Raw genomic sequence first — 25928 nt, 5'->3', positions numbered from 1 at the left:
ATCAGCAGCACCTCCTGCAGCCCCCGGGGGCCTGATAGGAGAGAGCCACATCCGTTTTGCTCACAGCACTGATCTGAAAGTTGACTTAGCAAACAGCATTTGAAACTAGTTTAGAATGACAATTGGCATTTGCATTTATTGCTGGTGGGATTTGTGTGTTGTAGGGTGACCTCGTTTACAAAAACAGCGGGGTAGAAGCCCATAAATCTGAAAAGGACTTTTCTTGTTTAGGCATGTGAAATGTTCTTTAAATGTCAAATAACACATTGAGGGAATATCTAAACTGTGTTGCAGGGAGGTAGGGATGCAGAGAAATTGGAATCATGCATTACCTTAATGGTTAGTGAACTGAAGAATGTGGTTTTTTTTGTCTGTTCTTGAAAACAGGAGAAAAATAAGGCGGCTGCTCAGGAACTGGCTACCATGCTCCTGTCCATGCCTGCTCCTTCCAGTGTCCAGCAGCAAACCAAGAGCCTCTTGGCCAGCTTGCACACCAGTCGCTCAGCATACCATAACCATAAGGTAACACAGTTTGAAGATTTCAGCATCTTCAGTCTACTTGCTAGCTTATGGTAGAGGTGCAGCTGGCCCTAGAAGCACCTTTTCCTTGCAGTGTAGTGCTGTGGGCTAGTTTTCCTTCAGATCCTGCTGTCTGCCATGCTGATACTGTGTTTCCTCAGAGCTTTACTAGCTAAAATGCTCTTTGAAGATTTTGTTGTGAAATAATATCTGCTAATCAAGAGAAATCAGGATCTTGAAACGCTGGTTTGTTTGTAAACTGTGTAGCTCAAGATTTCCATTTCCCTATGCATCTGGCTTAGAGTGATAGGAAAATACTAGGGTAAGTAGTGGTTAGGATACATGCTAACGTAGGTGCAGTAATGCAGAGAAGCCTGCAGATAGCCTTTGCTAACCACTTCAGTGGTTATGGTTTTACAATGGTCTTCCTGTCCATATTTAAGCACGAGGGAAAGAAAAAGTGGATTCTCCAACCAGATATTTTTTTCTTGCTGTTGCTGGGTGACTTTATAATACTAGTTGTCATTTCTAGATGACACTGGCCAAGAAAGTTAAAGCAGATTTCCCTGTGAGCTATCCTACAGTTGTGTTTCAGCTGTTCTGCTCTTCTGCTGTGCACTGATTCTCTTTGCCAATGTTATTGTTCTCTTTCCAGGATCAAGCATTGCTAAGTAAAGCCATTCAGTATTTGAGTTCCTCAACCAAAGAAGGAAAGGACCTTGATCCTGAAGTGTTTCAGAGGTTGGTCATCACTGCTCGATCCATTGCTATTATGAGACCCAACAATCTGGTCCATTATACGGAGTCGAAGCTGTCACAGTTGGAAACAGGTAGAGAAGTCTGGATTTTCTCTGTCTTTTAGGCTAACTCAAAATGTTTTGTGGTATGTGGGTCAGCGTGGGCTGTGCTTGAACTATGATAGGCCTGAGATGGTCTTTGAAATGAGGACGTCAGGCCCTCTAGCAAAGGCCTTTTTCAAATAAACTTAATGTTTCCCTGCTTGTTAATACTTTTGCCTGCACAAGTCTGACAGCTGTTCTTCCAACTGCACAGAGAGTGAAGAAGGGCAGGAGGCTCAGAAACACGCCGAAGGGGAGGGCTGCACCTTTATTACCCAGCTGGTAAACCACTTCTGGAAGCTCCATGCATCGAAGCCCAAAAACGCCTTCCTTGCTCCTGCTTGCTTGCCAGGTGTGCTAACTCTTTATTTGCTATAGACAAGCTTGTATATTTTGGTCTATTTTAAGCTTGTAAACGGAGAAAATGATTTATTCCAAACTAGTTTTAAGCTGCTAATGATGCCACACGTTTTCTGAGGTATGTCTGTAAATTCTACACTAACACTTCTGTTAAAAATATATGTATACTCTAGTAAAAAGGAACTGATGATGGGTTTGTTCATAGTTGGTTATGCTGCTATTAGGATATTCAGTGGTGTATGGCATGTTCAATGCTCCATATACCCTACAGGGCTGTTGTGTAAGCTCATTTTGGATTGAAGCTTCAGGATTTTTGTTGACACAATCATTGTGCCTTAAAGTCTGCAAGTAAGAGATGCGTCCTGCAGTGTCGTGTTCTGTGCTGAAGTGGAAAGGGAGTTGATTCCAGGCCTGCTTTTATTCCTCCTTAGGTCTGACTCACGTTGAGGCCACAGTCAATGCTTTGGTGGATATTATCCATGGATACTGCACGTGTGAGCTGGATTGTATCCATACAGCGTCCAAGATCTACATGCAGATGTTACTTTGCCCAGTATGTAGTCTACTCTGCTCTCTATCAGTCTATAATGCAAGTAACACAAAGAGAGTTAAGTACAGGTGCAATGGTAAGATGAGGCTGTACAAAACAGTGACTTGCAGCCAAAAACATGGAGCCAGAAGTGAATGAAGGAGAAATGTCTCTCACTGTGTTTTAATAATGTTTGTCACATACTACTTTGTAATGATAAGTATTGGTTTATGGCTGCTGAGGAAGACAGGGGGTTTAGAAGTTAGGCAGTGATGTAAGCCTTATGTGAATCATGACCAGCAGAGAGTCATAAGCATATTTCCCATCTTTGCACATAATATGAGTAAGCACATGAAGCTTAAGAAGTTTAATGGTTAACTGTTAACCCTCTAGGATCCTGCAGTGAGCTTTTCTTGCAAACAAGCTTTGATCAGGGTGCTGAGACCAAGGAACAAGAGGAGACATGTGACCTTGCCATCCTCCCCTCGCAGCAATACTCCTATGGGTATGCAAATCTGTTCCTCTTTAAATGACCATGCCCTACTTTATTTGTCAGAAAAGATGCACACACAGAGAAAAGTCTTTTTAAACAGGACCAAACGAGTTTTTCTTATTTCCTTTCTTCCTTCTCTCTTTCCCCACTAAAAAACGTTGGGAATTAATTTGTGAATTAATCCTTTGTAATGCAGGAGATAAAGATGATGACGACGACGACGATGCAGAAGACAAGCTGCAGAGCTCTGGGATAGCAAATGGTGAGCATATCCGCCAGGAAAGCCAGGAGCAAAGTGAAGTTGATCATGGTGACTTTGAGATGGTGGTAAGTCCAGAGTGCTTCTCTTTGGAATCTGTGAAGTGCTTGGGTTCAGTTTAGTGCATGATGAATTGATGCTTACTGTTCCATTAGCTGATGGTGGTTTGACAAAGGCTCTCTTGCTGTGTTCCTTTTCCATAGTCTGAATCAATGGTTCTGGAGACTTCTGAAAATGTGAACAATGGGAACCCCTCTCCCCTGGAGGCTCTTCTGGCTGGAGCAGAGGGATTCCCTCCAATGCTGGATATCCCTCCAGATGCAGATGATGAAACCATGGTGGAATTGGCTATTGCCCTGAGCCTGCAACAGGATCAGCAAGGTAAGATGTCAACATTGCTGTTGCTCAAAAAGGGAAACAGAATATGAGGAAACTGAGAAAGAAGCAGAGCAGAAGCTATTGATGTGACCACCATCAAAGCAAAGGTAGTGGAGCAAGGAAGTGCACACAGAAGGCCAGAGGTAATGTAGTTTGTATGTAGAAAGGTATTCATCATTTGTTTTCTTCTTGCAGGTAGCAGCAGCAGTGCACTTGGACTGCAGAGCTTAGGACTGTCTGGCCAAGCACCCAGCTCTTCGTCTCTTGATGCTGGAACACTCTCGGATACGACAGCATCAGGTAACTGTTCACTGCAAGGAATCAAGTTGTTTTTTTTAATTTCAGGCTAAATAATGATTTTTAGATTGTTAGCAAATGATGTTTTGAAGAACCAGTCCTTATTTATTGGCTTTGTGTATCCTTAATAGTTTATACAGGATCTTTTCTTGCTTTGGAGGACCTTTCTTATGCACTTCTGAGGAAGTGTTTTCCTCTTCTTAAAATAAAGCAAAGTAAACCAAATACAGTATTTTCTTTGCATGTAAAGCAGACAGACTTTGCCCTTCAAGTTGCTAATGTGGTGGACCATTTCATAATGTGGCTTCACTCTCGGGTATCTCCCCTGCACTACTCTTAGCAGACTTAAATGCACTGATGGACAGTGCAAATTCCTTTTGGGTTTGTAGTTGAAACTTGAAATACAAATCTTTGTGGCTTTTCTTTTATACTATGTACTTCTTTTGCAGTTATATTAAGACAGTGTTTTTACTTGTAACAGCTCTCTTTATTCTTTTAGCTCCAGCATCTGATGATGAAGGCAGCACAGCTGCAACAGATGGCTCAACTCTTCGGACTTCACCTGCTGACCATGGTGGAAGTGTGGGCTCTGAGAGTGGTGGCAGTGCTGTGGACTCAGTAGCTGGTGAGCACAGTGGTGAGTATCTGTTGCTGGAGCAGTGTTTGTGTATGTGATTTCTACAGTAAGAAGAATTAGCAGGAGTGTGTGGGATGAGAAATCCCTGAAAGAGAAGAAATCTGTTCTAGATTGATGATGCCATGCACCGTTTTGTGATTACTATCAAAGTGCCCTACAGACTGTGAATATTTCCTCACTCTTGCAGTTCTCTAGAAATGTGGAATAGTAGTTTTTGCTAATCTGTAATAAATTACACAGTGACATAGCCTAGAGTGAGAATAAAAGAATGCCTTAAAATACAGGGTAAGTTTAAATGGGATTAAGGTAATTTCCTCCTCTTTGAGATTGATACCCTGATAAAACTAATTTGAAAAATAAATTAATGATTTATTTGAAGGCAGCAAACAGACTTCTGTGAACAATTGCATTCATGCTGCCTGTACACCCTTCTTCTAACCCACCTTAAACTTAACTGCTGTGGAACCAATTCAGTTTGTGCCACCAAAGTGAGGCTGGTGAACAAAGCACTGCTGAGGGTGTTGTGTTGCATCTGTGGAAGTGCTGCTCTTTTAACCTTTTGAAAGTAATCACAGGCACTGTTTGCTTAGAACCATAATTCCATAGGGTAGTGCTATGGTTGCTGCGAAGAGGGCAAGCTGCATATTCATTTCTGTTTGTGTGTTTTTCCCTTTTTTTTTTCTTCCCCTCATTGTTTTTCAGTGTCTGGCCGTAGCAGTGCCTATGGGGACACGACAGCTGAGGGCCATCCTGCTGGACCAGGCAGTGTCAGCTCCAGCACAGGTGCAATCAGCACTACCACAGGCCAGCAAGAGGGAGATGGCTCAGAAGGAGAGGGGGAAGCAGAGGGAGATGTCCACACCAGCAACAGGCAAGGGGCTCTGTTTTCCTTGTCAAAAGTCATTCTTCTGCTCTGCAGTGTGATTGTTTGTAGAGGAGTTACGTGTTGGTAATCTTGTTGCTCTAGTATTTCTTTCGGCGTGTCTGAAAATGCTTCACCTTTGCTTGCTGCTTTCTGACTTGTCAGGCTGCACATGGTCCGACTGATGTTGCTGGAGAGGCTGCTGCAGAACTTACCTCAGCTGAGGAACGTTGGGGGAGTCCGGGCCATCCCTTACATGCAGGTAACTGAGGAGGGCTCAGGTTTTAAGCCTTAGTCAAAAAGTTAATCAGTGCCCCTAATGCCAGGCTTTTGTTTGCACGTGCTTTTAACCTTTTCTCTTTCTTGCCCAGTCACAGTGTGTGAGTCCCTCTCTGAAGCATTCAATCTGTTGCGCTGTATTCCTTACCCAAAGAGTTAGACATGTGCTCTTTCTCAGTGTTGTATGACTGTTGAATGATGACCCTAAGGGCTGAAGTCCTTCAACTCTTATATATCTGGGAGGGTCTTTCACATCTATACTGAATATTCCTATGGAGGTGTCATGATGCAGGGAGAATTTGGGAAAAAGCATAAATTAATTAAGATATAAATTACAGAAGTTTTGTAAAAGATTGTATGTATTTTGAAAACAGATCTTCTGTTCATTTGACTCAATGAATGAACTTCAATATGACTTCTATTTCCAGGTTATTCTGATGCTCACAACAGACCTGGATGGAGATGATGAGAAGGACAAGGGAGCTTTGGATAATCTCCTGTCCCAGCTGATTGCAGAACTGTGCATGGAGAAAAAGGCAAGCTGTAGTACAGGCACAGTCTTGATTTGCTCCTTCTAGACAGGTTTTCTTCTCATGGAGGAGTTGGGTGCATGGGAATCAGAGCAATAGACTGCTGTATGGGTATGTTCAGACAGTTAATCTCACAGGATGTATGAAATAACTCACTGTTACCTAATTCCAGCATCATCAAGTGAGCATGAAAACTTGCATGACTTGAATTCAACAATTAAAACAGGGATGATTGATCAATGATGTAGAATTGACATATGGACACCCAGGCCACTGTCTGCTCTTATACTGTCTGCTCTTATTATATAGGAATTCAGACTGCTCTTTTTGTTGTTATTGCTTGAGCTTAGATAAGAAACACTTTGTGAGGGTCAGAGCTCTGACACGTTGGTGCAAGGACATTATGCTCAGCTCTGTAAGCAAGCCAGCTCTCTCTTTGCAGGATGTGTCTAAGAAAAATGAACGCTCTCCTGTGAATGAAGTACATCTGGTGGTAATGAGGCTGCTTAGTGTGTTCATGTCCAGAACAAAGTCAGGATCAAAGTCTTCCATTTGTGAGGTATGTTCTTCAGGGTGCTTTTCAGGGATGGGATGTGGTTGGGAAGCTTTTCTTCATCAGAGATGGTATAAAAGGTGCACGTAGATGGTGCTAAACTGAAAAACAGGTTAAAATACTTTGCAAAAACAGTGTTACTCGACTCTTACCAAAAAAGGATCTTTGCTGAAACTCAGAACACAGGAAACCAACATAAGATGATGACTGGAATAATTTGTTTTGTGCGCAGTTTCTAGCTGAAGCTGAGGCCGGAAGATTATTAAGGTTATTTAAAATGCTCTAGCAGATTTGTCATTGCTTCTTACTGGCACTGGAGGGGTTAAAAAGGATCTGTAATGTGATTATTGGAAAGCAATATGCTGCTGTGTCAACGTAAAAGTCGCTAAGAGGATTCCTTAGATATTTGTTGCTAAAAGGTACAGTAATAAGGCATAAAAAGCAGTATGTGTGGTGGGAAGGAGATTAATAAAAAAGCATAGAGGTTAAAAAATTTAGTCTGAACTGCATCAAATTTTAATGAGCTTATGAGCTGTGGGGTTTGTTTGGATTTACAGGGCTGCTTTAATAGTTTTATTTACAGTAGCTTTTTCTCCAGCCTTTGTTATTCACTTGAGCTTCCCACAAAAATCAAAGCTCATCGTCTTGCAGAATGCAGGTGGAGCAATACCTGGGTGGAGCAGAGCCTCTGAGCAGCATCTGCAACAGGGACTCTTTCTCTACTAGAATTCACCCCCAGCTGGCCAAATCCCAGATAAACAAATAGAAATCCCAACTTAAAGGAGAAAAAAAATGAAAAATGAAGAAAAGAGAGGAGGAAAAAAAAAAAAAGCCCTAGTCGTCTAATCCACAGCACTGTGGCCTCTGGCACATGTGTCGAGGGGAGATTAGACTTAAGAAGAGATTTTATTTGTTTTCCTTTACTAAGCGCTTGTTCAAAAGAGTCTCCAAATATTTGAGTTGCTTTTCATAAACAAAATAACAACAACAACAAAAAAGAACCCAAACCCAACCTCAAACAAACCCCAAACTTAAAAGCTGCCTGTAAAGTTTCAGAAGAAACGACAGCACAACCCTCCTCTCTTACCCATAATGTCAGCACGTGTGGCTGATTGTCACTGCTCAGGTGCTCTGGTAATCCTCCTCCTCTTCCTTTCAGTCTTCTTCCCTCATCTCCAGTGCCACTGCAGCTGCACTGTTGAGCTCTGGTGCTGTTGACTACTGTCTGCACGTGCTGAAGTCTTTGCTGGAGTACTGGAAAAGCCAGCAGAACGATGAGGAGCCTGTTGCCACCAGCCAGCTCCTGAAACCTCACACTACTTCTTCTCCACCTGACATGAGCCCTTTCTTCCTCCGCCAGTATGTGAAGGTGAGTCCTGCCCTGTACCTAGCAGTTGCTGGGGATTTCCACATTAAATCCCAGACTTGTTCAGCCACCTTTATTCCAGTAGAGACCTTTGATATGTGTACAGGTGCAGGGAAAAAAGGCTAGATGCATATAGAAGCACGTGTCCTGAGTTGAAAGCTTGTATATTAGCTTGTAGCCTTAGGGCTACAGAGCAGCTTACTGCATCTTCCTTGTTGCCTATTAGGTCAGCTCCTCATGCAGGTTTGTCAGCTTGTTTATCAGTTTGAAGTGTTTCTAAAGCTCTGTTTTTAAACAAATGCACTGGGTAGCATGTCAGAACAACACACTGGTCCTGACTGATGTCTCTCACTCCCAGGGTCACGCTGCAGATGTGTTTGAGGCCTACACTCAGCTTCTGACAGAGATGGTGCTGCGGCTGCCCTACCAGATCAAGAAGATTGCAGACACAAACTCCCGCATCCCACCTCCTGTCTTTGATCACTCCTGGTTCTACTTTCTGTCTGAGGTGAGAATGTAACACACCTACAGGTTTCAACCAGAAAATCCCACTGATGTTACCTTACTTGGGAGAGATGAGGACTTCTGTAGGGCCAATCTGATCCACGTCTGATTTTTCTTTTCCCTCTTGAATGAAGATTAATTCTTGGCTTTGTGTTATTTCTGTTGAAGAAAGGATGTGTGAAAAATCAGGTGTCTTTTGGTCTCTGTAACTCAATATTTACCTCCAGAAAACTCTAATATAAAACCTTACTGATGGTAAAATGTAACATCATGCTTTGCTGTTGGTGCTTCACTTAGACCTTAAAATAGTAAGCTTTTTGGAGTATGTATTTTCAGTTCCTTCTGGTTGAATAGCTCCCTACATAACAAGTTATCTTACATTTGCACAAGTTTGTGGAAGGGATTTCTTGAAGCTTGACTAGCTTTTTATCTGAGGTTACAGAATGGTTTTCAGAAGCAGTCTCCAGTCATCTAGCTCAGGATTGTGCAGTATTGCTGTGCAGTATCTTCTGCCTCTTACTTGCTTTTATGGGTGACTTTCTGATAATGCATCTCCAGTATCTTGTCTTTTTTGTAAGAAAGCGAGCCATGTTTCTGTTGGCACAGGTTGCCTACTGGTGATTCCACAGTGCTGATGCTGTGGTCTTTTCTTTGTTTAGTACCTGATGATCCAGCAGACTCCATTCGTGCGTCGCCAAGTCCGCAAGCTTTTGCTCTTTATCTGTGGATCCAAGGATAAATATCGCCAGCTCCGAGACCTCCACACTTTAGACTCCCATGTTCGTGGAATCAAAAAGCTCCTGGAAGAGCAAGGCATTTTCCTTCGTGCCAGTGTGGTCACAGCAAGTTCAGGCTCTGCTCTGCAGTATGATACGTTGATCAGCTTGGTAAGGAAAAGCGTGCACCTGAACTTGGAGAAAGTCTGTGGTGCACTTCTGTAAGAAGCCAGTCATAGAAATACTGACATGGTGTTCAATCCTTCCCATTGTGCCTTTCAGATGGAACATTTAAAGGCTTGTGCAGAGATTGCAACGCAGCGAACAGTGAACTGGCAGAAATTCTGCATTAAAGATGACTGTGAGTTCTTTCTCTGAGAGTGTTCAGGAGAGCAGAGGGTTTGCATTGCATGCCTTGATTTGAATGAAGGCTTCTCAGATGGGGAAGCTCAGCAGACAGAAAAGGGGGAGCAGAGCTGAGAGTTCGACTAGGACTGAACTGTTTCCAATACTAATTATCACAGTGCTCTAATTGCAACTGTTCCCTAGCTGAGGAACACAGTATGCTGTAATGGAGAACTCAGTAGAACATGAATTAGGAGATCTGCATTGTTTGCACTGCTTTGTGTAAATTAGGACGTGACACTTGACCTTGGTGTACCCAAGTGTTTTACTTCCATAATGTAGGGTTCTGCCAGCTTGTGGGATGCTCCTTGTCATGTTGGAAGTTATTTTTGTTGGGGTTGGTAGTTCGGTGTAGGTGCATCTAGTTTTAATTTAGGTAATAAAAATTTTCTTCCTTTCTCCACAGCGGTTCTCTATTTCCTCCTTCAAGTCAGCTTCTTGGTAGATGAAGGAGTGTCTCCAGTTCTCCTGCAGCTGCTGTCTTGTGCTCTGTGTGGCAGCAAAGTGCTGTCTGTGGCTTCATCCTCTGGATCATCAAGCACTTCTTCCACCTCTGCTCCTGCAGCATCAGGCTCTGGGCAGCCAGCCACACAAAGCAAATCCTCCACGAAAAAGAGCAAGAAGGAAGAAAAGGAAAAGGAGCGAGAGGGTGAGCTGCAGCTGTGCCCAATTCTGTAGTTCTTTTAGGGATGAAGTCTGCTCCTCTCAGCTTTATGTACCTCTATTTAGAGAGCACTGCTTGCTTCTAGTTGTGATAAATACCACTGCTGTGAAGGGGGCACAAATCTTGGCGTGGGTGCTTGAAACCTTTAGCAATATCTAGGAGAGAAGAGCAGTTTCACTGTATATAATAATAGGTTCAAAGATGGAGTACTATGCTGTAAGAGTTGGGGCTGAAATTGGGTACTGGACATATCCCAAACCCACTGTATTTATTAATTTGAGTGGGCTTTGAATTGTCTAGAAGAAGTTGCTTACACCAGTGACTGAATAGCTTCTACCTAAGTTGCTTGTCTTGGGATGTAGGAGGCTGAAATCCTGATGGGAATTAAAACAAATTCTGTTGATGCACACCCAGTTAGCTCTGCTCCTCAATGGTTATGTTCAGACTTGTTTCCTCTGTCTGACTTGTAAGCTATGTTGGAGCCAGGGCTGCTTCTTAATGGATGTCCACAGTCTTGGGAAAGTAATTAAGCTTTCCTATAAAAGTCATGGGCATAAATTCTCTCTTGGCTTTTCTTCAGGGAACTGTTTTGGCTTTCTCTGACAGACGGTTCTTTGTGACTCTGTTCACTGCCCTGTTATTGTTCCTTTTCTTTTTATCAGGACGTGCAGCACATTTCTCATGTCCTCACTGGCAAGTATTGCAGGAGTTTTCTTCTCTAATAGTCAGGAGTGTTAAATTATAATTTTTGAAACAGAGAAGGACATTATACGTGTTGCCTTAACCTCTGTCATTTATCCCCATGTCCTTTCTCTGTGGCCTATAAAATAGGAAACTGGACTGCCTGTGAAGTACTCAAATCATCTGCTTTATTAACTCTTTCTCTCTTGTGCTACCCGGTGTCCCCAAGGTGAGAGCTCAGGCAGTCAGGAAGACCAGCTGTGTACGGCTCTGGTGAACCAGCTGAACAAGTTTGCTGATAAGGAAACCCTCATTCAGTTCCTGCGTTGCTTCTTGCTGGAATCCAACTCATCCTCTGTCAGATGGCAGGCACACTGCCTTGCACTACACATCTACAGGTGAGCTGGGAGGGAGCCTCTCTAAGCCAGCTCTTGTGAATCAGTCCCAGCTCAGTTCTGGAAAGATGAAATAGCTCTTTCTCTGCCCTAAAAGTTGCTGAGGCTTGCAATGATGGTATCACCTTGTGTTGCTCGTGTTATTCTGCAGTTGTTGGGGCCAGAGGTGTAAGTTGTGACTTACACATTAGTGATCAACTTGATCTGCAAGTAAAATCTCATTTCTGCCTTTAGAATCTGGCTTCTGACATCCACAGAGGCAGGTGTTTGTGGGAGAGTGAATTCCCAAGCTGGACAGAATCTGGTGCAGATAGAAAGATGGCAGTTGTGTGTGTAAAGGCAGACTTCAGGGTGCTGAGCTCCCTCAGCAGTCTGTTGTTACTATAGAGCTCTTCCATTTCGAAGAGTGCTGGAACACTGCTGGTGATGGGAAGAGTTGACATTTGACTCTGTGAACTCTCATATATGGCAGGATAAGAAATAGTTACCTTTTTTGAACTGTAAATATATTTTCCTTCCTCTGTGTATAGCTGTCTTGTCAGTGTAGCTATCTTGACAAGCCTACTTGATCTGTAATCTGTCCAACAGGAACTCTAACAAGTCTCAGCAAGAATTACTGTTGGATCTCATGTGGTCAATCTGGCCAGAACTCCCAGCCTATGGGAGAAAGGCTGCCCAGTTTGTAGATCTCCTGGGATACTTCTCTCTGAAAACACAGCAGACTGAGAAGAAGGTACAGTGTCACTCAGAAGAGGCTGAACAGCATCTCAGGTCCAGCTGTTAAGAGTTTTCTAAGTGCTCATTTATGGTACAGCTGGATTCCTTGAAATGGAGAGTGGGGATTTTTCTTTTGTTGTGTTGTGGGTTGAAAACTGTTCCTTGGGAATTCTGTGGGGGAAGTACTGCTAGCTCTAATGCTAGCTCCGATTTACAGATTTGGTATTTCATCTCTTAACTGTGACTTCTGAACAAAGGCAGTGGTGGAATTTCTTAAGGGGCCACAAACAGAGAACAGATAGTTTAGATGCACTGGTAATTGCGTGTGTGTTTGTAAAGAGCTGGAAATGTTCTATGAATCCTGGCAAACATTTCTAGTCATTGGCTGTGACAAACAGCACTGTTGTTGTGGTAAAGGTCTAATTTTAGGATCTGTTACATTCTTGGGCAATGACTTAACCACACAAATACCTGTGGGTACAGTGCACACATCGTCTGGGGGACGGAGCATGGCACGTGATGAGAAATCTTTGCATTAAAAAAAAAATAAATTGCTGAGCAGAGAATATTTCCTAATTGTATTTCAGTTGAAGGAATACTCCCAGAAGGCTGTGGAGATCCTCCGGACTCAAAACCACATTCTTACCAACCACCCTAACTCCAACATTTACAAGTGAGTTACTTCTGCCTTTGATCCATTTCGCTGAAGGAGCTTTTTAGCAGATGAGCTGCAATCCACAGAGCAATACCCAGTTCTTCTAATGAAACTGTGGTGGAGGAAGGACCCCTACTGAGATTACATGCTTGCTGCAGCTGGCCTTGAGAGAATAGCAAAAAAGAGAGAATCTGCCACGTGAAAGGAAATAAATATATGCCTTATTGGCAGTAGTTTTAGCTTTTTTGCTTTCCTTTTTGGTACATTAGAAAATAGTAGGAACAATTGGAGAGTATAGATTTGCCAAGTTGTTAATTGTGTTCTCAGTCATACCTTGGTGGTTAATTGTTTTATTTTCTTCCTCTTTGTTCCAGCACGCTGTCTGGGCTGGTGGAATTTGATGGCTATTACCTAGAGAGTGATCCTTGCCTTGTCTGCAACAATCCAGAGGTGCCCTTCTGTGTAAGTACTGCTGTTCTTAAGCCCTTTCCAATTAGTCACAGGGATCCCAACATTTACAGCAGCTGTGTTTCTGTATTTTTGGGAGATGTGATCGTATTGACAGTGTGTCCTTATTTTTGTCTTCTCAGTACATTAAGCTTTCCTCCATTAAAGTGGATACCCGGTATACGACCACCCAGCAAGTGGTGAAGCTGATTGGCAGCCACACCATCAGCAAAGTGACAGTGAAGATAGGAGACCTGAAACGCACCAAAATGGTCCGAACCATCAACCTCTATTACAACAACAGGACAGTGCAAGCCATAGTGGAGCTGAAAAACAAGTATGTTCATCCATGTGTGTGTTTGACATTAGGATTTCTGGTGAGGTGGAATGGGTTGAACGTGTTACATTTGGAAACCAGTGTTAGTATCAAGAGCATCTCGTGGGGATTTTGAATCAGGAAGGAATTTGGACTTTGCAACACATCCAGGAATGTTGAAAGTGTTAACTCTGCTTGTTTGAAGCTGTATAGTAGGACTAAAATCAGAAGATGGATGGCCTTGCTCTCAAGTGCTGATGTACTCAGGAAAAACCACTCTCTTTCAGTGCATTGCTCAGTCTGGAGCCAGTTCTGCTTATATGCTTTCCCTTCTCACTTCTTGAGATCTTCTCACCAGAATCAGATCTCTTTGGCTTAGGGATTAATCTGTGCCTGCTGCTTATTGCTTATTTGAAGTCTTAATCTTCTGTGACATCACAAGTGGCTGCTGTGGAGAGGATTATGATGTCACAAAGAGAGGATTCTGACTTCAGGTTGAGAATAAGCAGTGGGAGTAGATGAGATCTTTAGAAATAAATATCCTGTTTTCATGCAAATGTCTTTACTAATAAAAAAAAATGGAGGTGAAAATCCCTAGAAAATGTCTGTAGAATTAAAGTTCTTCCATGAGGCATCAACAGCTCTCTAATCCTAAACAGTCTCTCTCTATGAAGAGGATAAAGGCTTAAAATGTATTTCTGGCTACATATCATGTCAATACAGAAGCTAAGGCAGCGAATCCTAGAACAGCTCTCCATTCATCCCATATAAAGTAGATTTGGAGCCGAGGTAGTTGTGCTTGGCTCCTCTTTGTGCGTGGGCAGGAGGGTTCTTCCCCATTGGAAAGCCGTGCTCTTCTCTTTTCTTTCCCAGGCCAGCTCGATGGCACAAAGCCAAAAAGGTCCAGCTGACCCCAGGCCAGACAGAGGTAAAGATCGACCTTCCTCTGCCCATCGTGGCTTCCAACCTGATGATTGAATTTGCAGATTTCTATGAGAACTACCAGGCTTCCACGGAGACCCTGCAGTGCCCTCGGTGCAGTGCGTCCGTCCCTGCCAACCCGGGGGTGTGTGGGAACTGTGGTGAGAACGTGTATCAGTGCCACAAGTGCAGGTAGGTCATCCCAGTTCCTCCTCACGGAGCCCCTCGTGCTGCTGCTCACGTTGGATGTTCAGCAGAATACCCTGCTATTGAAATGCACCATTCTGGTTAATAGGAGCACGCAATCAAATTAGTCGAGAAGTATAAAACAGGCTTACAGAGGGATTTAGCATTAATGCAGGCAAACAAAGGAAACCTGATGCGACAGTGCTGAAAGAATGCTGAAGTTTTGAAGCAAGCCCTCAGAAGTTTAAAGCAGCAAATTCCCAGGAGGAGGTTATTTTTGGCCTCCTTGGTTAAAGCAGGACTGGAGTTCAGTTGTGGGGGGGGGGTTCCCCCCAGGATTCCCGACGTGGCGTGCAGGATGGACTGTGCTGGTTTGTCTTTCCATAGCTTTTGTTGTGCTCTCCTCATTCAGAGCAGGGCTCAGGGTGTAATTTACTGTGTGCTATTCAGGCTTTTACTACAGTATCACAAATCCTCCTCTTTTGTGAGTTTAGTTGCCTCATTTGGAGTCTCTTCTCCCATCGTGTTGTCCCACATTCCTCTCAAATCTGCAGGGGTTCCAAGTTGTTCAGCAGATTCTTTGCACAGATCAGTTGATTATTGTTCTGCTGAAAGGTTTCCATATCCTATATTGAAATATGGGAGCTATAAACCAGTTCATGTCATGCTACTCTAGTCTGTAGCAGAGGATATTAAGTATGCTGCAGCTAGTCCCACTGCAACTGTGTAGAGAGTGAAAGCTATTCAGGGCCCAGGCCTTACAAAACTGTTTCTTTTAATCTGTGTCCTCATAAAGGGCACAGTGTCCTCATCTGACGTTCTGCTGGGAGTTACTGTTGTTGAAGCAGGATTGTTAGGCACAAACTCAAGCCTGTTTCTGCTTACTGCTCAGAATGCACTACTTCTACATGGATTTTTTGGTGCCTAGGTTTTGATTCTCACATACCACGTATGCTTTGCTCATAGCAGCTTCCTTAAGGTAGGTTAGATGTTTTGGGGGCCATCCTTCTTTACCTAATTAATGAGTGCATTCAGAGCTTACTTGCTTTATTCCCCTTTATTATTAGTTATCTCGATAAGCTCAGCTGCATTCTCTGACCTTCCTGGCTTGCATTCCAGGTCCATTAATTACGACGAGAAGGATCCCTTCCTTTGCAATGCCTGTGGGTTCTGTAAATACGCACGCTTTGACTTCATGTTGTATGCCAAGCCTTGCTGTGCAGTGGATCCCATAGAGAATGAGGAGGATCGAAAGAAGGTTGGACCAATAGCAGATTCATTAACGAAATGCTGTATCTCTAGGCCAAGTCAACAATGTAGAGACATCAGAGGCCCACCTGTCTTGGGAGTAACACGAAAAGCAGTGCTCCTTCAATGCTTTTTACTGACTAATGCATTTTCTTTAATTCTGGTGATCTCTCAAAATCCTCATTCTTGTCTCTGGCATTTTGAGAAGTATGGAATGCAATCCCTTATTTACTCTCTTCATCCACTAAGTAGATCATTCTGCAAAGACATTATTCAGTGCTCTGCATACAAACCATCTAGCACTGCATCTCTTTGGGTTAATTTGGGTTGTGCTCTGTACATTAGCATCCCGTCTGAGGAGCCCTGCTAATGAAAGAGGAGCCCATTGCAGTACATGTGGTGTCATTGTGGCCTGTCACAAAGTCTGAGTGTGCAGATTACGGTGTTGCACACTGGATACTTGTGGAAGAAGCAGAGCTCACACTTTCCAGTAACACAGAGAAGTTCAAAAGACATGGGAAAACTTGGAGGGGTAGCTCAGTAGAATTAAAAATCTTTTCTGAACATAAACCAAGAGTTTCCTTTCTTCTTTTATTCTTAGGCAGTAACAAACATCAACACCCTCTTGGACAAAGCTGACAGAGTGTATCACCAGCTAATGGGACATCGACCACAGCTGGAAAACCTTCTGTGCAAAGTGAATGAGGCAGCTCCTGAAAAGCCCCAGGTATCAAAGGACAAATGCATTTTGCACAGAAAAACCCTTGTAGAAGGCAGGCAGGACACTGGCTTTTATATTGCCAAGGACAGCTGAAGGCCCTTGCCTCAAAGGGTAGTGATTGTTTTTTGTGTGTACCTTCCATACGTGATGCATTTCATTTTCCCCTCTGTTCCAGGATGAATCTGGTAGTAGTGGAGGGATCAGTTCTACCTCAGCTAGTGTGAACAGATACATACTGCAGTTAGCCCAGGAGTACTGTGGTGACTGCAAGAACTCATTTGATGAACTTTCCAAAATCATCCAGGTATGATATGCTTTGATTGGTATTTGGATCATGGGTTTCCTTCCACTTCTAATGTGGACAACAAGCCTTAAAACAGAGCAGATAAGATGGAGTTAGGCTGATCCCCCCCCCCCGGGTGGCAGCAGGGGGTGACATGAGTGGGTGACATCAATGGCACCGGGGCACCCATGGGTGGCATCAATGGGGGACATCAATGGGGGACCCAATTCCTTTCTAATGAATTTCCCAGGTTTGCCACTGACGTGAAGGATTTTGAGTTGTGTAAAACATAACGTGTCTCCATAAAGTGTACAGTGGAAGTAACCTGTAAATAAGTTTAGTGACTGTGCAGTGCTTCACAATTTTCAATTCTGTGTTTCCAGAAAGTATTTGCCTCTCGGAAGGAGCTCCTGGAATACGACCTTCAACAGAGAGAGGCAGCAACCAAATCCTCACGGACCACCGTCCAACCCACGTTCACTGCCAGCCAGTACCGTGCCTTGTCTGTTCTAGGCTGTGGCCACACATCATCAACAAAGTGTTACGGCTGTGCCTCAGCTGTCACTGAGCACTGCATAACATTGCTCCGGGCTTTGGCAACCAACTCTGCCATCAGGCATATCCTCGTGTCCCAAGGCCTTATCCGAGAGCTGTTTGACTACAACTTGCGGCGGGGCGCAGCCGCCATGAGGGAGGAGGTCCGTCAGCTCATGTGCCTTCTGACCAGGTATGGGTTGCTTCAGTGCTCATAGCCCTCTTCTGGTAAAAGCAGAATTGGGAAGGTGTAGCTGTGCAGGGGAGAGATCTGGCATCAGCAAACTGTGGACGGTGACTGCTTGCTGTGTATTTGTCATGAGCTAAGCTGAAATCCCAGGAGCTTTTGGTATTTAGTAGGAGCACAGCGTAACAGTGTTCTCTTTTTCCTTCTGGTATTAGGGACAATCCAGAAGCCACGCAACAGATGAATGATTTAATCATCGGGAAGGTTTCTGCAGCCCTGAAGGGACACTGGGCAAATCCAGACTTGGTGAGAGACTCCAGTGCTTTCTTTGTTTTTTTATTATTATTTTTTCCTGACCCTCTACAACTGCTGGTGTATTCCAGTCATTGCATTTTCTCTGTTATCATAATCTGTCTGTAATACATCAGGTGTCTTGATAGGAATGAAGGTAAAGTACAACATTACATTACAGTAACGTGCCTGAGCTTCCTCAGACTGCTCCACATGCCTTAGCTGTGGTTTGTAGCTCACCTTGCAGCTCTCTCAGATGACTGCCTGTCATCTCAGTTGGGGATGGGACTAGATGTACTCAGATCAATGTGTTTTAAAGCTGTATTTTTAAATACCAGAAAGCAAAAGAGGCTGCTGTATCACCTTCTTAAGCTTTTACTCTTGTCTGTCTTACAGGCTAGCAGTCTCCAGTATGAGATGTTGCTGCTCACAGACTCCATCTCAAAGGAAGACAGCTGCTGGGAGCTCCGACTACGCTGTGGTGAGTTGAAACAGCTGAAAGTGAAAGCTTTATTTTAAATGCTATAGCCAGGTCCATGCGCTTTGTCTCCAGGATCTTGAAATAGGAGTGCTAAGAAATAGAAATATGGAAGTGCTTAAAAAAACTGAATGTTTTCCATTCTTGGCTCCATGAGAACGTGATAGCTTTGCTTAAGGATAGGAGGTCTTACTTTGTTGCAAGCACTTTTGAGGTGCTGTACAGAGCTGTGGAGGGGACCCATGTGCAGATCTTGGTGGCAAGAGCATGTCTCTCTTTCAGCTCTCAGCCTCTTTCTGATGGCAGTGAACATTAAGACTCCAGTGGTTGTTGAAAACATCACACTCATGTGCCTGCGCATTCTTCAAAAGCTGATCAAACCACCTGCTCCAACCAGCAAGAAAAACAAGGTATTGCCCCAGAATTTGAGCAAAGTATCTGAAAATGAGCTCATTAGAGTCTGCTTTTTAGGGGCAAGCACTTGGTGCTCCCACCAGTTTTGTGAAATCAAGTACATCTGATCAGATGTTTGAATACAGCTATAATTCTGATAAAGGCAATATTTGTTGTCTGCTCCTTGACTGTAATTTAGCTGCAGTTTCTGGCTTTGTCAAGAGTCACAGGAGCTTTTTTTGTCTGCTAGGATGTGCCTGCAGATGCTCTCACCACTGTGAAGCCTTACAGCAATGAAATCCATGCACAAGCTCAACTGTGGCTTAAGAGGGATCCCAAAGCATCGTATGAAGCTTGGAAAAAGTGCCTCCCTGCCAGAGGTAGTTCTGTGTTTTTAACTCTGTTCTGTGCAATATTGTGGAAGAACATGCATGTACTTCTGTCGAGTTGTGTTGGCTTCTGTCCCTGCCATCTGATATCATCTTCACACTTAACCATGCAGTCTGTGGAGATGGCAGCACTGACCTTTCTAAGCTGCGTTGCTCAGCCTCTGAGCAGAAAATGCACTGTGCCTGAAGATAAACATTTCTCTTGAGCTGTGATCAATATTGCAGGTGTAGATGCCAATGGGAAATCTCCTAGCAAAGCAGAGCTTCACCAGCTCTATTTGTCAGAAAAGTATGTTTGGAAGTGGAAACAGTTCATGAGTCGCCGTGGGAAGAGAACTTGTCCTCTGGATCTCAAGCTGGGACACAACAATTGGTTGCGACAGGTAAACATGGGAGAAAGCTCCAGTGTGATGCACTGGCCTGTCAGCACCACGGGGCACAGTTAACCACCAGGGAATGTTGGTAGTTTGCCATATTTTGCATGCTGTATGGATGAGTGAGTGGTAGAAATGTTTTGATGTAGAACATCATGTAGGCATTCTCTTAGAATGAAGTCTTCAGAAGAACAAGTGAACACTGCCATCGAGTCACCAAACTGTCGCAGTGTGTGCTGTCTCTTTCTGGTGAGGTATCTCTGGTTTATCTCTGTGCATCAAATGATACCTTCTTTTAATGCTTGTGCTTTAGGTACTGTTTACTCCAGCCACTCAAGCTGCAAGGCAGGCTGCATGTACCATTGTGGAAGCTCTGGCTACCATCCCCAGCCGCAAACAACAGGTCCTTGATCTCCTTACGAGGTATTTCCATGATGCCACACTTGGCAGCTCCAGAATTATTTTTCTCTTAATTCCCGTGAGAATCACTCCCTTCTTCTTTTATCACCTCTGTCTATAATATGCTTTTGATTGGCATGTTGTTTTGTGCTGGGTTCTTAAACTTAATTAGCTCGGTGGATATTTTTTTAGGAAGACCTTTTTTTGTTGCTTGGCAGTGTGTGTTTTCCAAAGGTAAGCAGATGGTATTCAGCTGCGTGGAGATAATTTTCCTGGTCTCTTAGACAGCAAGATAACAGGAGAACTCTCTTCTAATTAACATGACATAACTTAGCACAAGTGACACTGTTAGCACAGTTGGTCACCATCTTTTTGGGACAAAGTCTCACTTTAGCAGTAAGTAATGAATACTGGTAATGCTGTTAGGGAGGAAGGATAGAGTGTGAGGGGGACTTGTTCCTGAGAGTTGCTTGTCAGCATGTGCTTCTCTTTACCAGCTACCTGGATGAGCTGAGCATTGCTGGTGAATGTGCTGCTGAGTACCTGGCACTGTACCAGAAACTCATCAAACCTGCCCACTGGAAAGTCTATCTGGCAGCCAGAGGTGTTCTGCCTTATATTGGCAGCCTCATCACCAAGGTATGGACATGTTTGGAGGAACTAAAGAGTAGCAGAAAGCTTGTCCCAGGCCCGTCAGTCTATCTGGCTTTTGTGTTTTCGTATCTTCAGCTCTTTGTTCAGTTGCTGATCACTGCCAGGTTTATGAATTTCACACTGTTGCCCTGTCATCTCTGAACAGAAGCAGCTGCAGTGGTTTTAGCCCCAGCAGTAGAAGGCCTCTGTGTAAACTAGCCAGTACATAATTAACTGCTAGGTGAACGGCTGTGCTAAGGGGTATAAATATTGCTTCCCTGACTTGGCATCAGGTCCAAGCTGAAAGCTGTCTCAGCTGCCAGGCTGGACTCTGAAAGCTCTTCATGGCAAGGGAAAATTAGGTTCCTTGAAAGTGAATTTACAGACTGCTGGAGAGGAAACACATTGAAATTGCATTTGTCAGAGAAGTAGGTCTCAGCACTTAGATGTTGTGTCCTGCTCCCAGCTGCACTCCAAAGGAAGTGACAAATTCAGTGGGAGTGGAGGCCATTGAGTCCATCATGGAGGGCCTTTAGAGCAAAGCAGTGCCCATAGCCATGAGGTGGGTCCAGGAAGAAGATAAAGGAGAATATTTGGATCAGTTTTTCTCTCTCCTCTTCCTTCTCACTGCTGCACTGCAGTTGTAGTTTGTCTGTGGTTGACTCTGTTCTTTTGCTGTGTTCCTCTGCACCCCACAAGTCAGGTGTGCGTTAGGTTTCAGTCTGTGAGATGCTCACCAGCTCATCAGTATTGACATTGCAGTTTGTTGTCCTAATGGACTTGTTAATTATTTTCAGGAAATAGCTCGCTTACTTGCCTTGGAGGAAGCAACGCTCAGCACTGATTTGCAGCAAGGATATGCCTTGAAGAGTCTCACAGGTATCAATGCAATTCGTGCAGTAGGATTAGTGGCAGGAGGATCGTTCTTCTGTCACAGCATATAATGAAATTTCTGAGAAGTGATTCAGTGTTTTGTAATTGTCAGCACTGGATTTTTGCCATCAGTTCAGCATTCAGTCCCAAAGTAGACTTTTCTATATCTTCTGTGGTCAGTTTCAGTATGCAGTTACCTGAACTGTGGTAATGTATCATGAGTAAACTTTGTCATATCACTTTTCTCCTCCATTTCTTGATTGTATTTATTGACCACTGTGATTCCTGGGGCCACTACCTTTTGTTTCTCACTTAATGTATCATAGCTTTTCATTTTTTAATCTTCTGATGTATGCTTTTTTCCACTCCCATTTTCTTGGAAATGGGAGTGTTTTATACTAACTACTTGTAAAAGAGGTTGCTCTTTTTTCTATCATCCTGCACATTCTTCAGAAATGAATGGACTAACCCATAAGGCGTGGCTTCTAGCCAGAAAAGACATGTTGATAAATGTAATGGGAAAGAATCCAAATGTCCACTGATTCTTTTCTTTGCTGTAGGAACAAGGAGTGTGGTGATGTAACTGATGACTGGCATCATCAGAGGCAATTTAAACATTGCAAGGGGAGCAGTCATTTGCTTTTGAATTATCTCACAAGAAAAAAAACTCCCTGTACCTTTTCCTCATTTCCCTCATCATGTTCCCATATGGTATAATTTATAGACAGCCTTTGCAGGCCAGGATTTTTGCTTCCAACCACTCAGTTCATAGGCTTTGAGTTTTAAACCACAAACTGACAAGAGGAGTTGGAACAAGCCAGTTCATCGTGCTGTTTTATATTATTTTGCCCAGTTTGCTGGCCACGTGAAATTCAGAGCCAGCAAACCAAATTCTCTTTCCCTCTTCCTGAATATCTCACTGCTTTGTAGGCCTTCTCTCTTCCTTTGTGGAGGTGGAGTCCATCAAACGACACTTCAAAAGCCGCCTGGTGGGTACTGTCCTGAATGGGTACCTGTGTTTGAGGAAGTTAGTGGTGCAGAGAACAAAGCTGATCGATGAAACCCAGGACATGCTGCTGGAGATGCTGGAAGATATGACAACAGGTAAAGCCACCTTGGTTCCCTAAATACAGGCTGTGAGTCAGGCAAGATGAAAAGCAGAGCCACGTGAAGAACTTCTCCCTAGGGGAACTTTATAGCAAGTTGTTTTGGGGTTTTTTTGTGGCTTGGACCCCAGTTTTATACTGATTCTTGTGCCTTTTGTAATACTTGTGTTTCTTGGCAGGCACAGAATCTGAAACCAAAGCATTTATGGCAGTATGTATAGAGACTGCAAAACGTTACAGCCTGGATGACTACAGGACTCCAGTTTTCATCTTTGAGAGATTATGCAGTATTATCTATCCTGTGAGTATACAGATGGCTGCAGCATGGTGTATGAAATCAGAAGTGCTAGCATATTGTCAGAAAGCAATAGTCCATGGTAATGATTTACTGTGAGCCAATGTAAAACTGCCCTATTTGGGGAATTTAATATTGAGGTTTCCTGCTTTGGCATGCAACAAAAAGCAGTATTTCTTCTTCAGGAATTTGTTAACTAAGTGATGTATGTGTGACAGTGTAAAGCAGGATACACCAGTGATGGAAGCACTTTATGTTTAAGGGACATCCTGCTAATTGCTGCCATAAGAATGCAGGAATAGGAATGTGGCTAGGAGGAAACTCCTTTACTTTGCCTCTGCCCTGTTGTTCTTTAGGAAGAGAATGAAGTAACTGAGTTCTTTGTAACGCTGGAGAAAGATCCTCAGCAGGAAGACTTCTTGCAGGGCAGAATGCCAGGAAATCCCTATAGCAGTAATGAGCCTGGCATTGGGCCACTCATGAGGGACATCAAGAACAAAATCTGTCAGGACTGTGACCTGGTAGCTCTGCTGGAGGATGACAGCGGAATGGAGGTGAGAATGCACGAGTGTGGATATCTTGCACAAATGCATGGGGATATTTCTAGGCAGCTGATGCGTTGTGGGCTTGTTCTAGATCTCTTATTTTTCCTCTTTCAGCTTTTGGTGAACAATAAGATCATCAGTTTGGATCTACCTGTGGCTGAGGTCTACAAAAAGGTGTGGTGTCCTACTAACGAGGTATGTGTTATCTTATATATATGTACATTAAGGCACAAAGCACTTATCCTTGATATCAAGAACAGATAAATCACAAGTTGGTATTTATTTCCTACAAAGAATTTCTTCATATAATTGCTCACGCCTGTTTTGCTCTATTTGGATAGACTGTTAGTCAATCCTGCAATGTAAGTGATTTAAAGGCACATAATGCTGACCCAGCTGAGTCTGCTGGACTTACCTGTGTAGTATATCAGATGCCTGATCTGCCTTCTTGAGTGACTAACTTTCTGAGCTTCCAACAGGGAAGAGACCGAGCTTTGTGTCCCTTCCTTTCAAAGCACATTTCACCCTCCATGTGCACATGGCAGCTTACTGCGTGCTTGCAGTCTGAGGCACCTGTCTGCCCCATCAGTCTGCACTTCAGAGATGAGCCCAAATTATTCATACAGAGAGAGCATCCAACGTTGCTCCATGTTGCTTTGCATTTCTGTTCAGCTTGAACACAGGAATGAGATGCCAATCTCAACTACTGAGGACCTGCTTGAACTTGAGTGCAGTCCCAAAGGGAAATGAGAACCCCCATGGCACACACTGCCCCAGCCCACGTGCCCTTTCTGAGCAGCACCCAAAGCTCTGCTCTTCTGAGATGCAGTGTGGCAGGGAGAGGCAGAGTATGCTCAGCATTACTGTCACCAAGCAGCTTTCATCTGTCTTCCTTTGTGAGCACCTCTGCAAAGCACTTCTGGAGTGGCAGCTCGTGTTCCCTAGGAAATAGACAGGCTCACAAGAAAGCAACCTCAGGCCCCTTCTTGTTTCTCTTGTCTCTCACTGGCTCTTTTTTGTTCATCTGCCATTTTACCAGGGCCCCTGTGGTGTTAATTGCTGGTCTCTTGCGTGGCCTTTGAGCAGATCTTCCCCCCGGGGCTTTCCCTGTGCTTATGTATTTGCTGTGACATTAAGCACTGCTTATTCCACATTAGGCTTAGCAGCTCTCTGACAGGTTTTCTCTAGCAAGGTCTCCTGCTCCCAAATCTGGGATTTTTCTTTTCTGCTTTTTATTCAGACTTATGGATTAAAATGGAAAGTTTAGCAATATACAGTCGATATTTCCAGCTGGAAAACTCACCTTTTCCCAGGGCAGAAGCACAGCCCTTTGGTGGGTTTGGTTGTACTGCTGTAATAACATCCCACCTTACTAAAAGCACATTAAATTGGCTTCTACTGCTCCTCTTCCATTTTCCATCACTGCGGATTTTATCTGCTTGAAAGCATTCATCCAATCTGCTTTTCTTGCTTCATTCCCTGGTCCCTGTATTTCCCAGGTATGCTGTGAATACCCTCAGAGAAGTTGCTGTGAAATGCTGATGTTTTTCTAGAGATGAACACGTTTTCCTTGCCTGCATCTGTCACTGGTGCTCAAGGAAACCATTGGAGGAAACATGAAAAGGAGGCTGTTTATTACAGGCTATCCATCTGACTTGACAGACAGACAGATGATTAATTGAGGTTTTTGCAGGCTTTACTGTTTTCCTAATTCATCTCAGTAAGGGGAGAATGAGGGAGTGAAAGATTTCTCCATGTTACCATCAGCTGTCAAGTCAAGGATGTGTGTATGCGTTTCCCCAGGAGCACAGTTGCTATAATGCTCTCCTTCCTTGCAGGGGGAGCCAATGAGGATCATCTACCGCATGCGAGGGTTACTAGGAGATGCAACTGAGGAATTCATCGAGTCTCTCGACTCCACCACTGGTAATGCACTTGTCTCCTGAAAGCTGGGATTAGATTTGAAATCTGAAGTTCGCTGCAGAGCAGTGACACTATTATCCCCACAGCTTACAGTTGATTGACATTCCTTGTGCTGCATTTACCTGCTTCACCTAGCGTGGAGGAGGATTTGAGCAGCACTTCAAGTCTGTGCTTTAAACACATACGCTGGCAATGGCACGTGGCTGCTCTGCCTGGCCCTTCATCTTCCTGCTCCTAAGCCCTTTGAAATTTGACACAGTTGATGTGACTTGAACTGTTGGTAAATGTGCACTACTGTGCTCTGGTTTTGCCTTCATGATCCGCCTCTGGTCCTGTAGATGAAGAGGAGGATGAGGAAGAAGTCTACAAGATGGCAGGTGTCATGGCACAGTGTGGAGGCTTGGAGTGCATGCTCAACAGGCTGACTGGAATTAAGGACTTCAAGCAAGGCCGGCACCTCCTCACCGTGAGTCTCAATTTCTGTTCTTTGGAGTCAGAAGATAACAAGTATCAGTGGAGTTTCCACTTCTGGCTGGCTGCCTTGTGTTGCCTATTAAGTGTTGTAACAGAAGTTACAATTTATGAATTTACAAAAAAAAAACCACAAAGTAATTCCTTTTCCTCTTTCATTCCCCTTTGGTAACAATTCTTTACACTGGCTTTGAGGTAAGGCCTTGGCACTACTGGCCAGAGAAGTGTGGGTGCCCAAGGTCATGGATGGGGCCCTGGACAGCCTGAGCTGGTGTGG

At 43.8% G+C, this 25928-nt stretch overlaps 1 protein-coding gene across 4 annotated transcripts in view; it reads left to right on the top strand.

Annotated features, from left to right (window-relative positions):
• The window catches only part of UBR4 (ubiquitin protein ligase E3 component n-recognin 4), a 68302-nt gene that overhangs the window by 30269 nt on the left and 12105 nt on the right, over positions 1-25928 (top strand). For 2 of the 4 annotated variants that reach the window (XM_052691787.1, XM_052691783.1), the window contains 42 exons: positions 388-522; positions 1175-1349; positions 1573-1710; positions 2150-2271; positions 2641-2752; positions 2937-3067; positions 3203-3380; positions 3573-3677; positions 4174-4311; positions 5014-5182; positions 5339-5435; positions 5881-5988; positions 6425-6541; positions 7695-7904; positions 8260-8409; positions 9065-9292; positions 9404-9482; positions 9933-10175; positions 11101-11269; positions 11855-11999; positions 12571-12656; positions 13013-13100; positions 13229-13422; positions 14275-14514; positions 15628-15766; positions 16358-16483; positions 16653-16781; positions 17144-17487; positions 17697-17787; positions 18169-18253; positions 18533-18660; positions 18894-19023; positions 19258-19415; positions 19720-19829; positions 20303-20444; positions 21236-21317; positions 22242-22415; positions 22597-22718; positions 23069-23266; positions 23372-23452; positions 25096-25183; positions 25519-25646. In XM_052691787.1, coding sequence (XP_052547747.1) covers positions 388-522; positions 1175-1349; positions 1573-1710; positions 2150-2271; positions 2641-2752; positions 2937-3067; positions 3203-3380; positions 3573-3677; positions 4174-4311; positions 5014-5182; positions 5339-5435; positions 5881-5988; positions 6425-6541; positions 7695-7904; positions 8260-8409; positions 9065-9292; positions 9404-9482; positions 9933-10175; positions 11101-11269; positions 11855-11999; positions 12571-12656; positions 13013-13100; positions 13229-13422; positions 14275-14514; positions 15628-15766; positions 16358-16483; positions 16653-16781; positions 17144-17487; positions 17697-17787; positions 18169-18253; positions 18533-18660; positions 18894-19023; positions 19258-19415; positions 19720-19829; positions 20303-20444; positions 21236-21317; positions 22242-22415; positions 22597-22718; positions 23069-23266; positions 23372-23452; positions 25096-25183; positions 25519-25646 — 6012 coding nt within the window. Of the gene's footprint in view, positions 1-387; positions 523-1174; positions 1350-1572; positions 1711-2149; positions 2272-2640; positions 2753-2936; positions 3068-3202; positions 3381-3572; positions 3678-4155; positions 4312-5013; positions 5183-5338; positions 5436-5880; positions 5989-6424; positions 6542-7694; positions 7905-8259; positions 8410-9064; positions 9293-9403; positions 9483-9932; positions 10176-11100; positions 11270-11854; positions 12000-12570; positions 12657-13012; positions 13101-13228; positions 13423-14274; positions 14515-15627; positions 15767-16357; positions 16484-16652; positions 16782-17143; positions 17488-17696; positions 17788-18168; positions 18254-18532; positions 18661-18893; positions 19024-19257; positions 19416-19719; positions 19830-20302; positions 20445-21235; positions 21318-22241; positions 22416-22596; positions 22719-23068; positions 23267-23371; positions 23453-25095; positions 25184-25518; positions 25647-25928 lie in introns of all 4 variants that reach the window. The other 2 variants (XM_052691786.1, XM_052691784.1) reach the window with 2 other exon arrangements.

The sequence above is a fragment of the Tympanuchus pallidicinctus genome, unplaced genomic scaffold (genome assembly GCF_026119805.1).
Source record: "Tympanuchus pallidicinctus isolate F22 unplaced genomic scaffold, pur_lepc_1.0 scaffold29, whole genome shotgun sequence".
Taxonomy (NCBI): domain Eukaryota; kingdom Metazoa; phylum Chordata; class Aves; order Galliformes; family Phasianidae; genus Tympanuchus; species Tympanuchus pallidicinctus.
The sequence above is the reverse complement of the archived record's forward strand: the minus strand, read 5'-3'. Positions and strand labels throughout refer to the sequence as shown.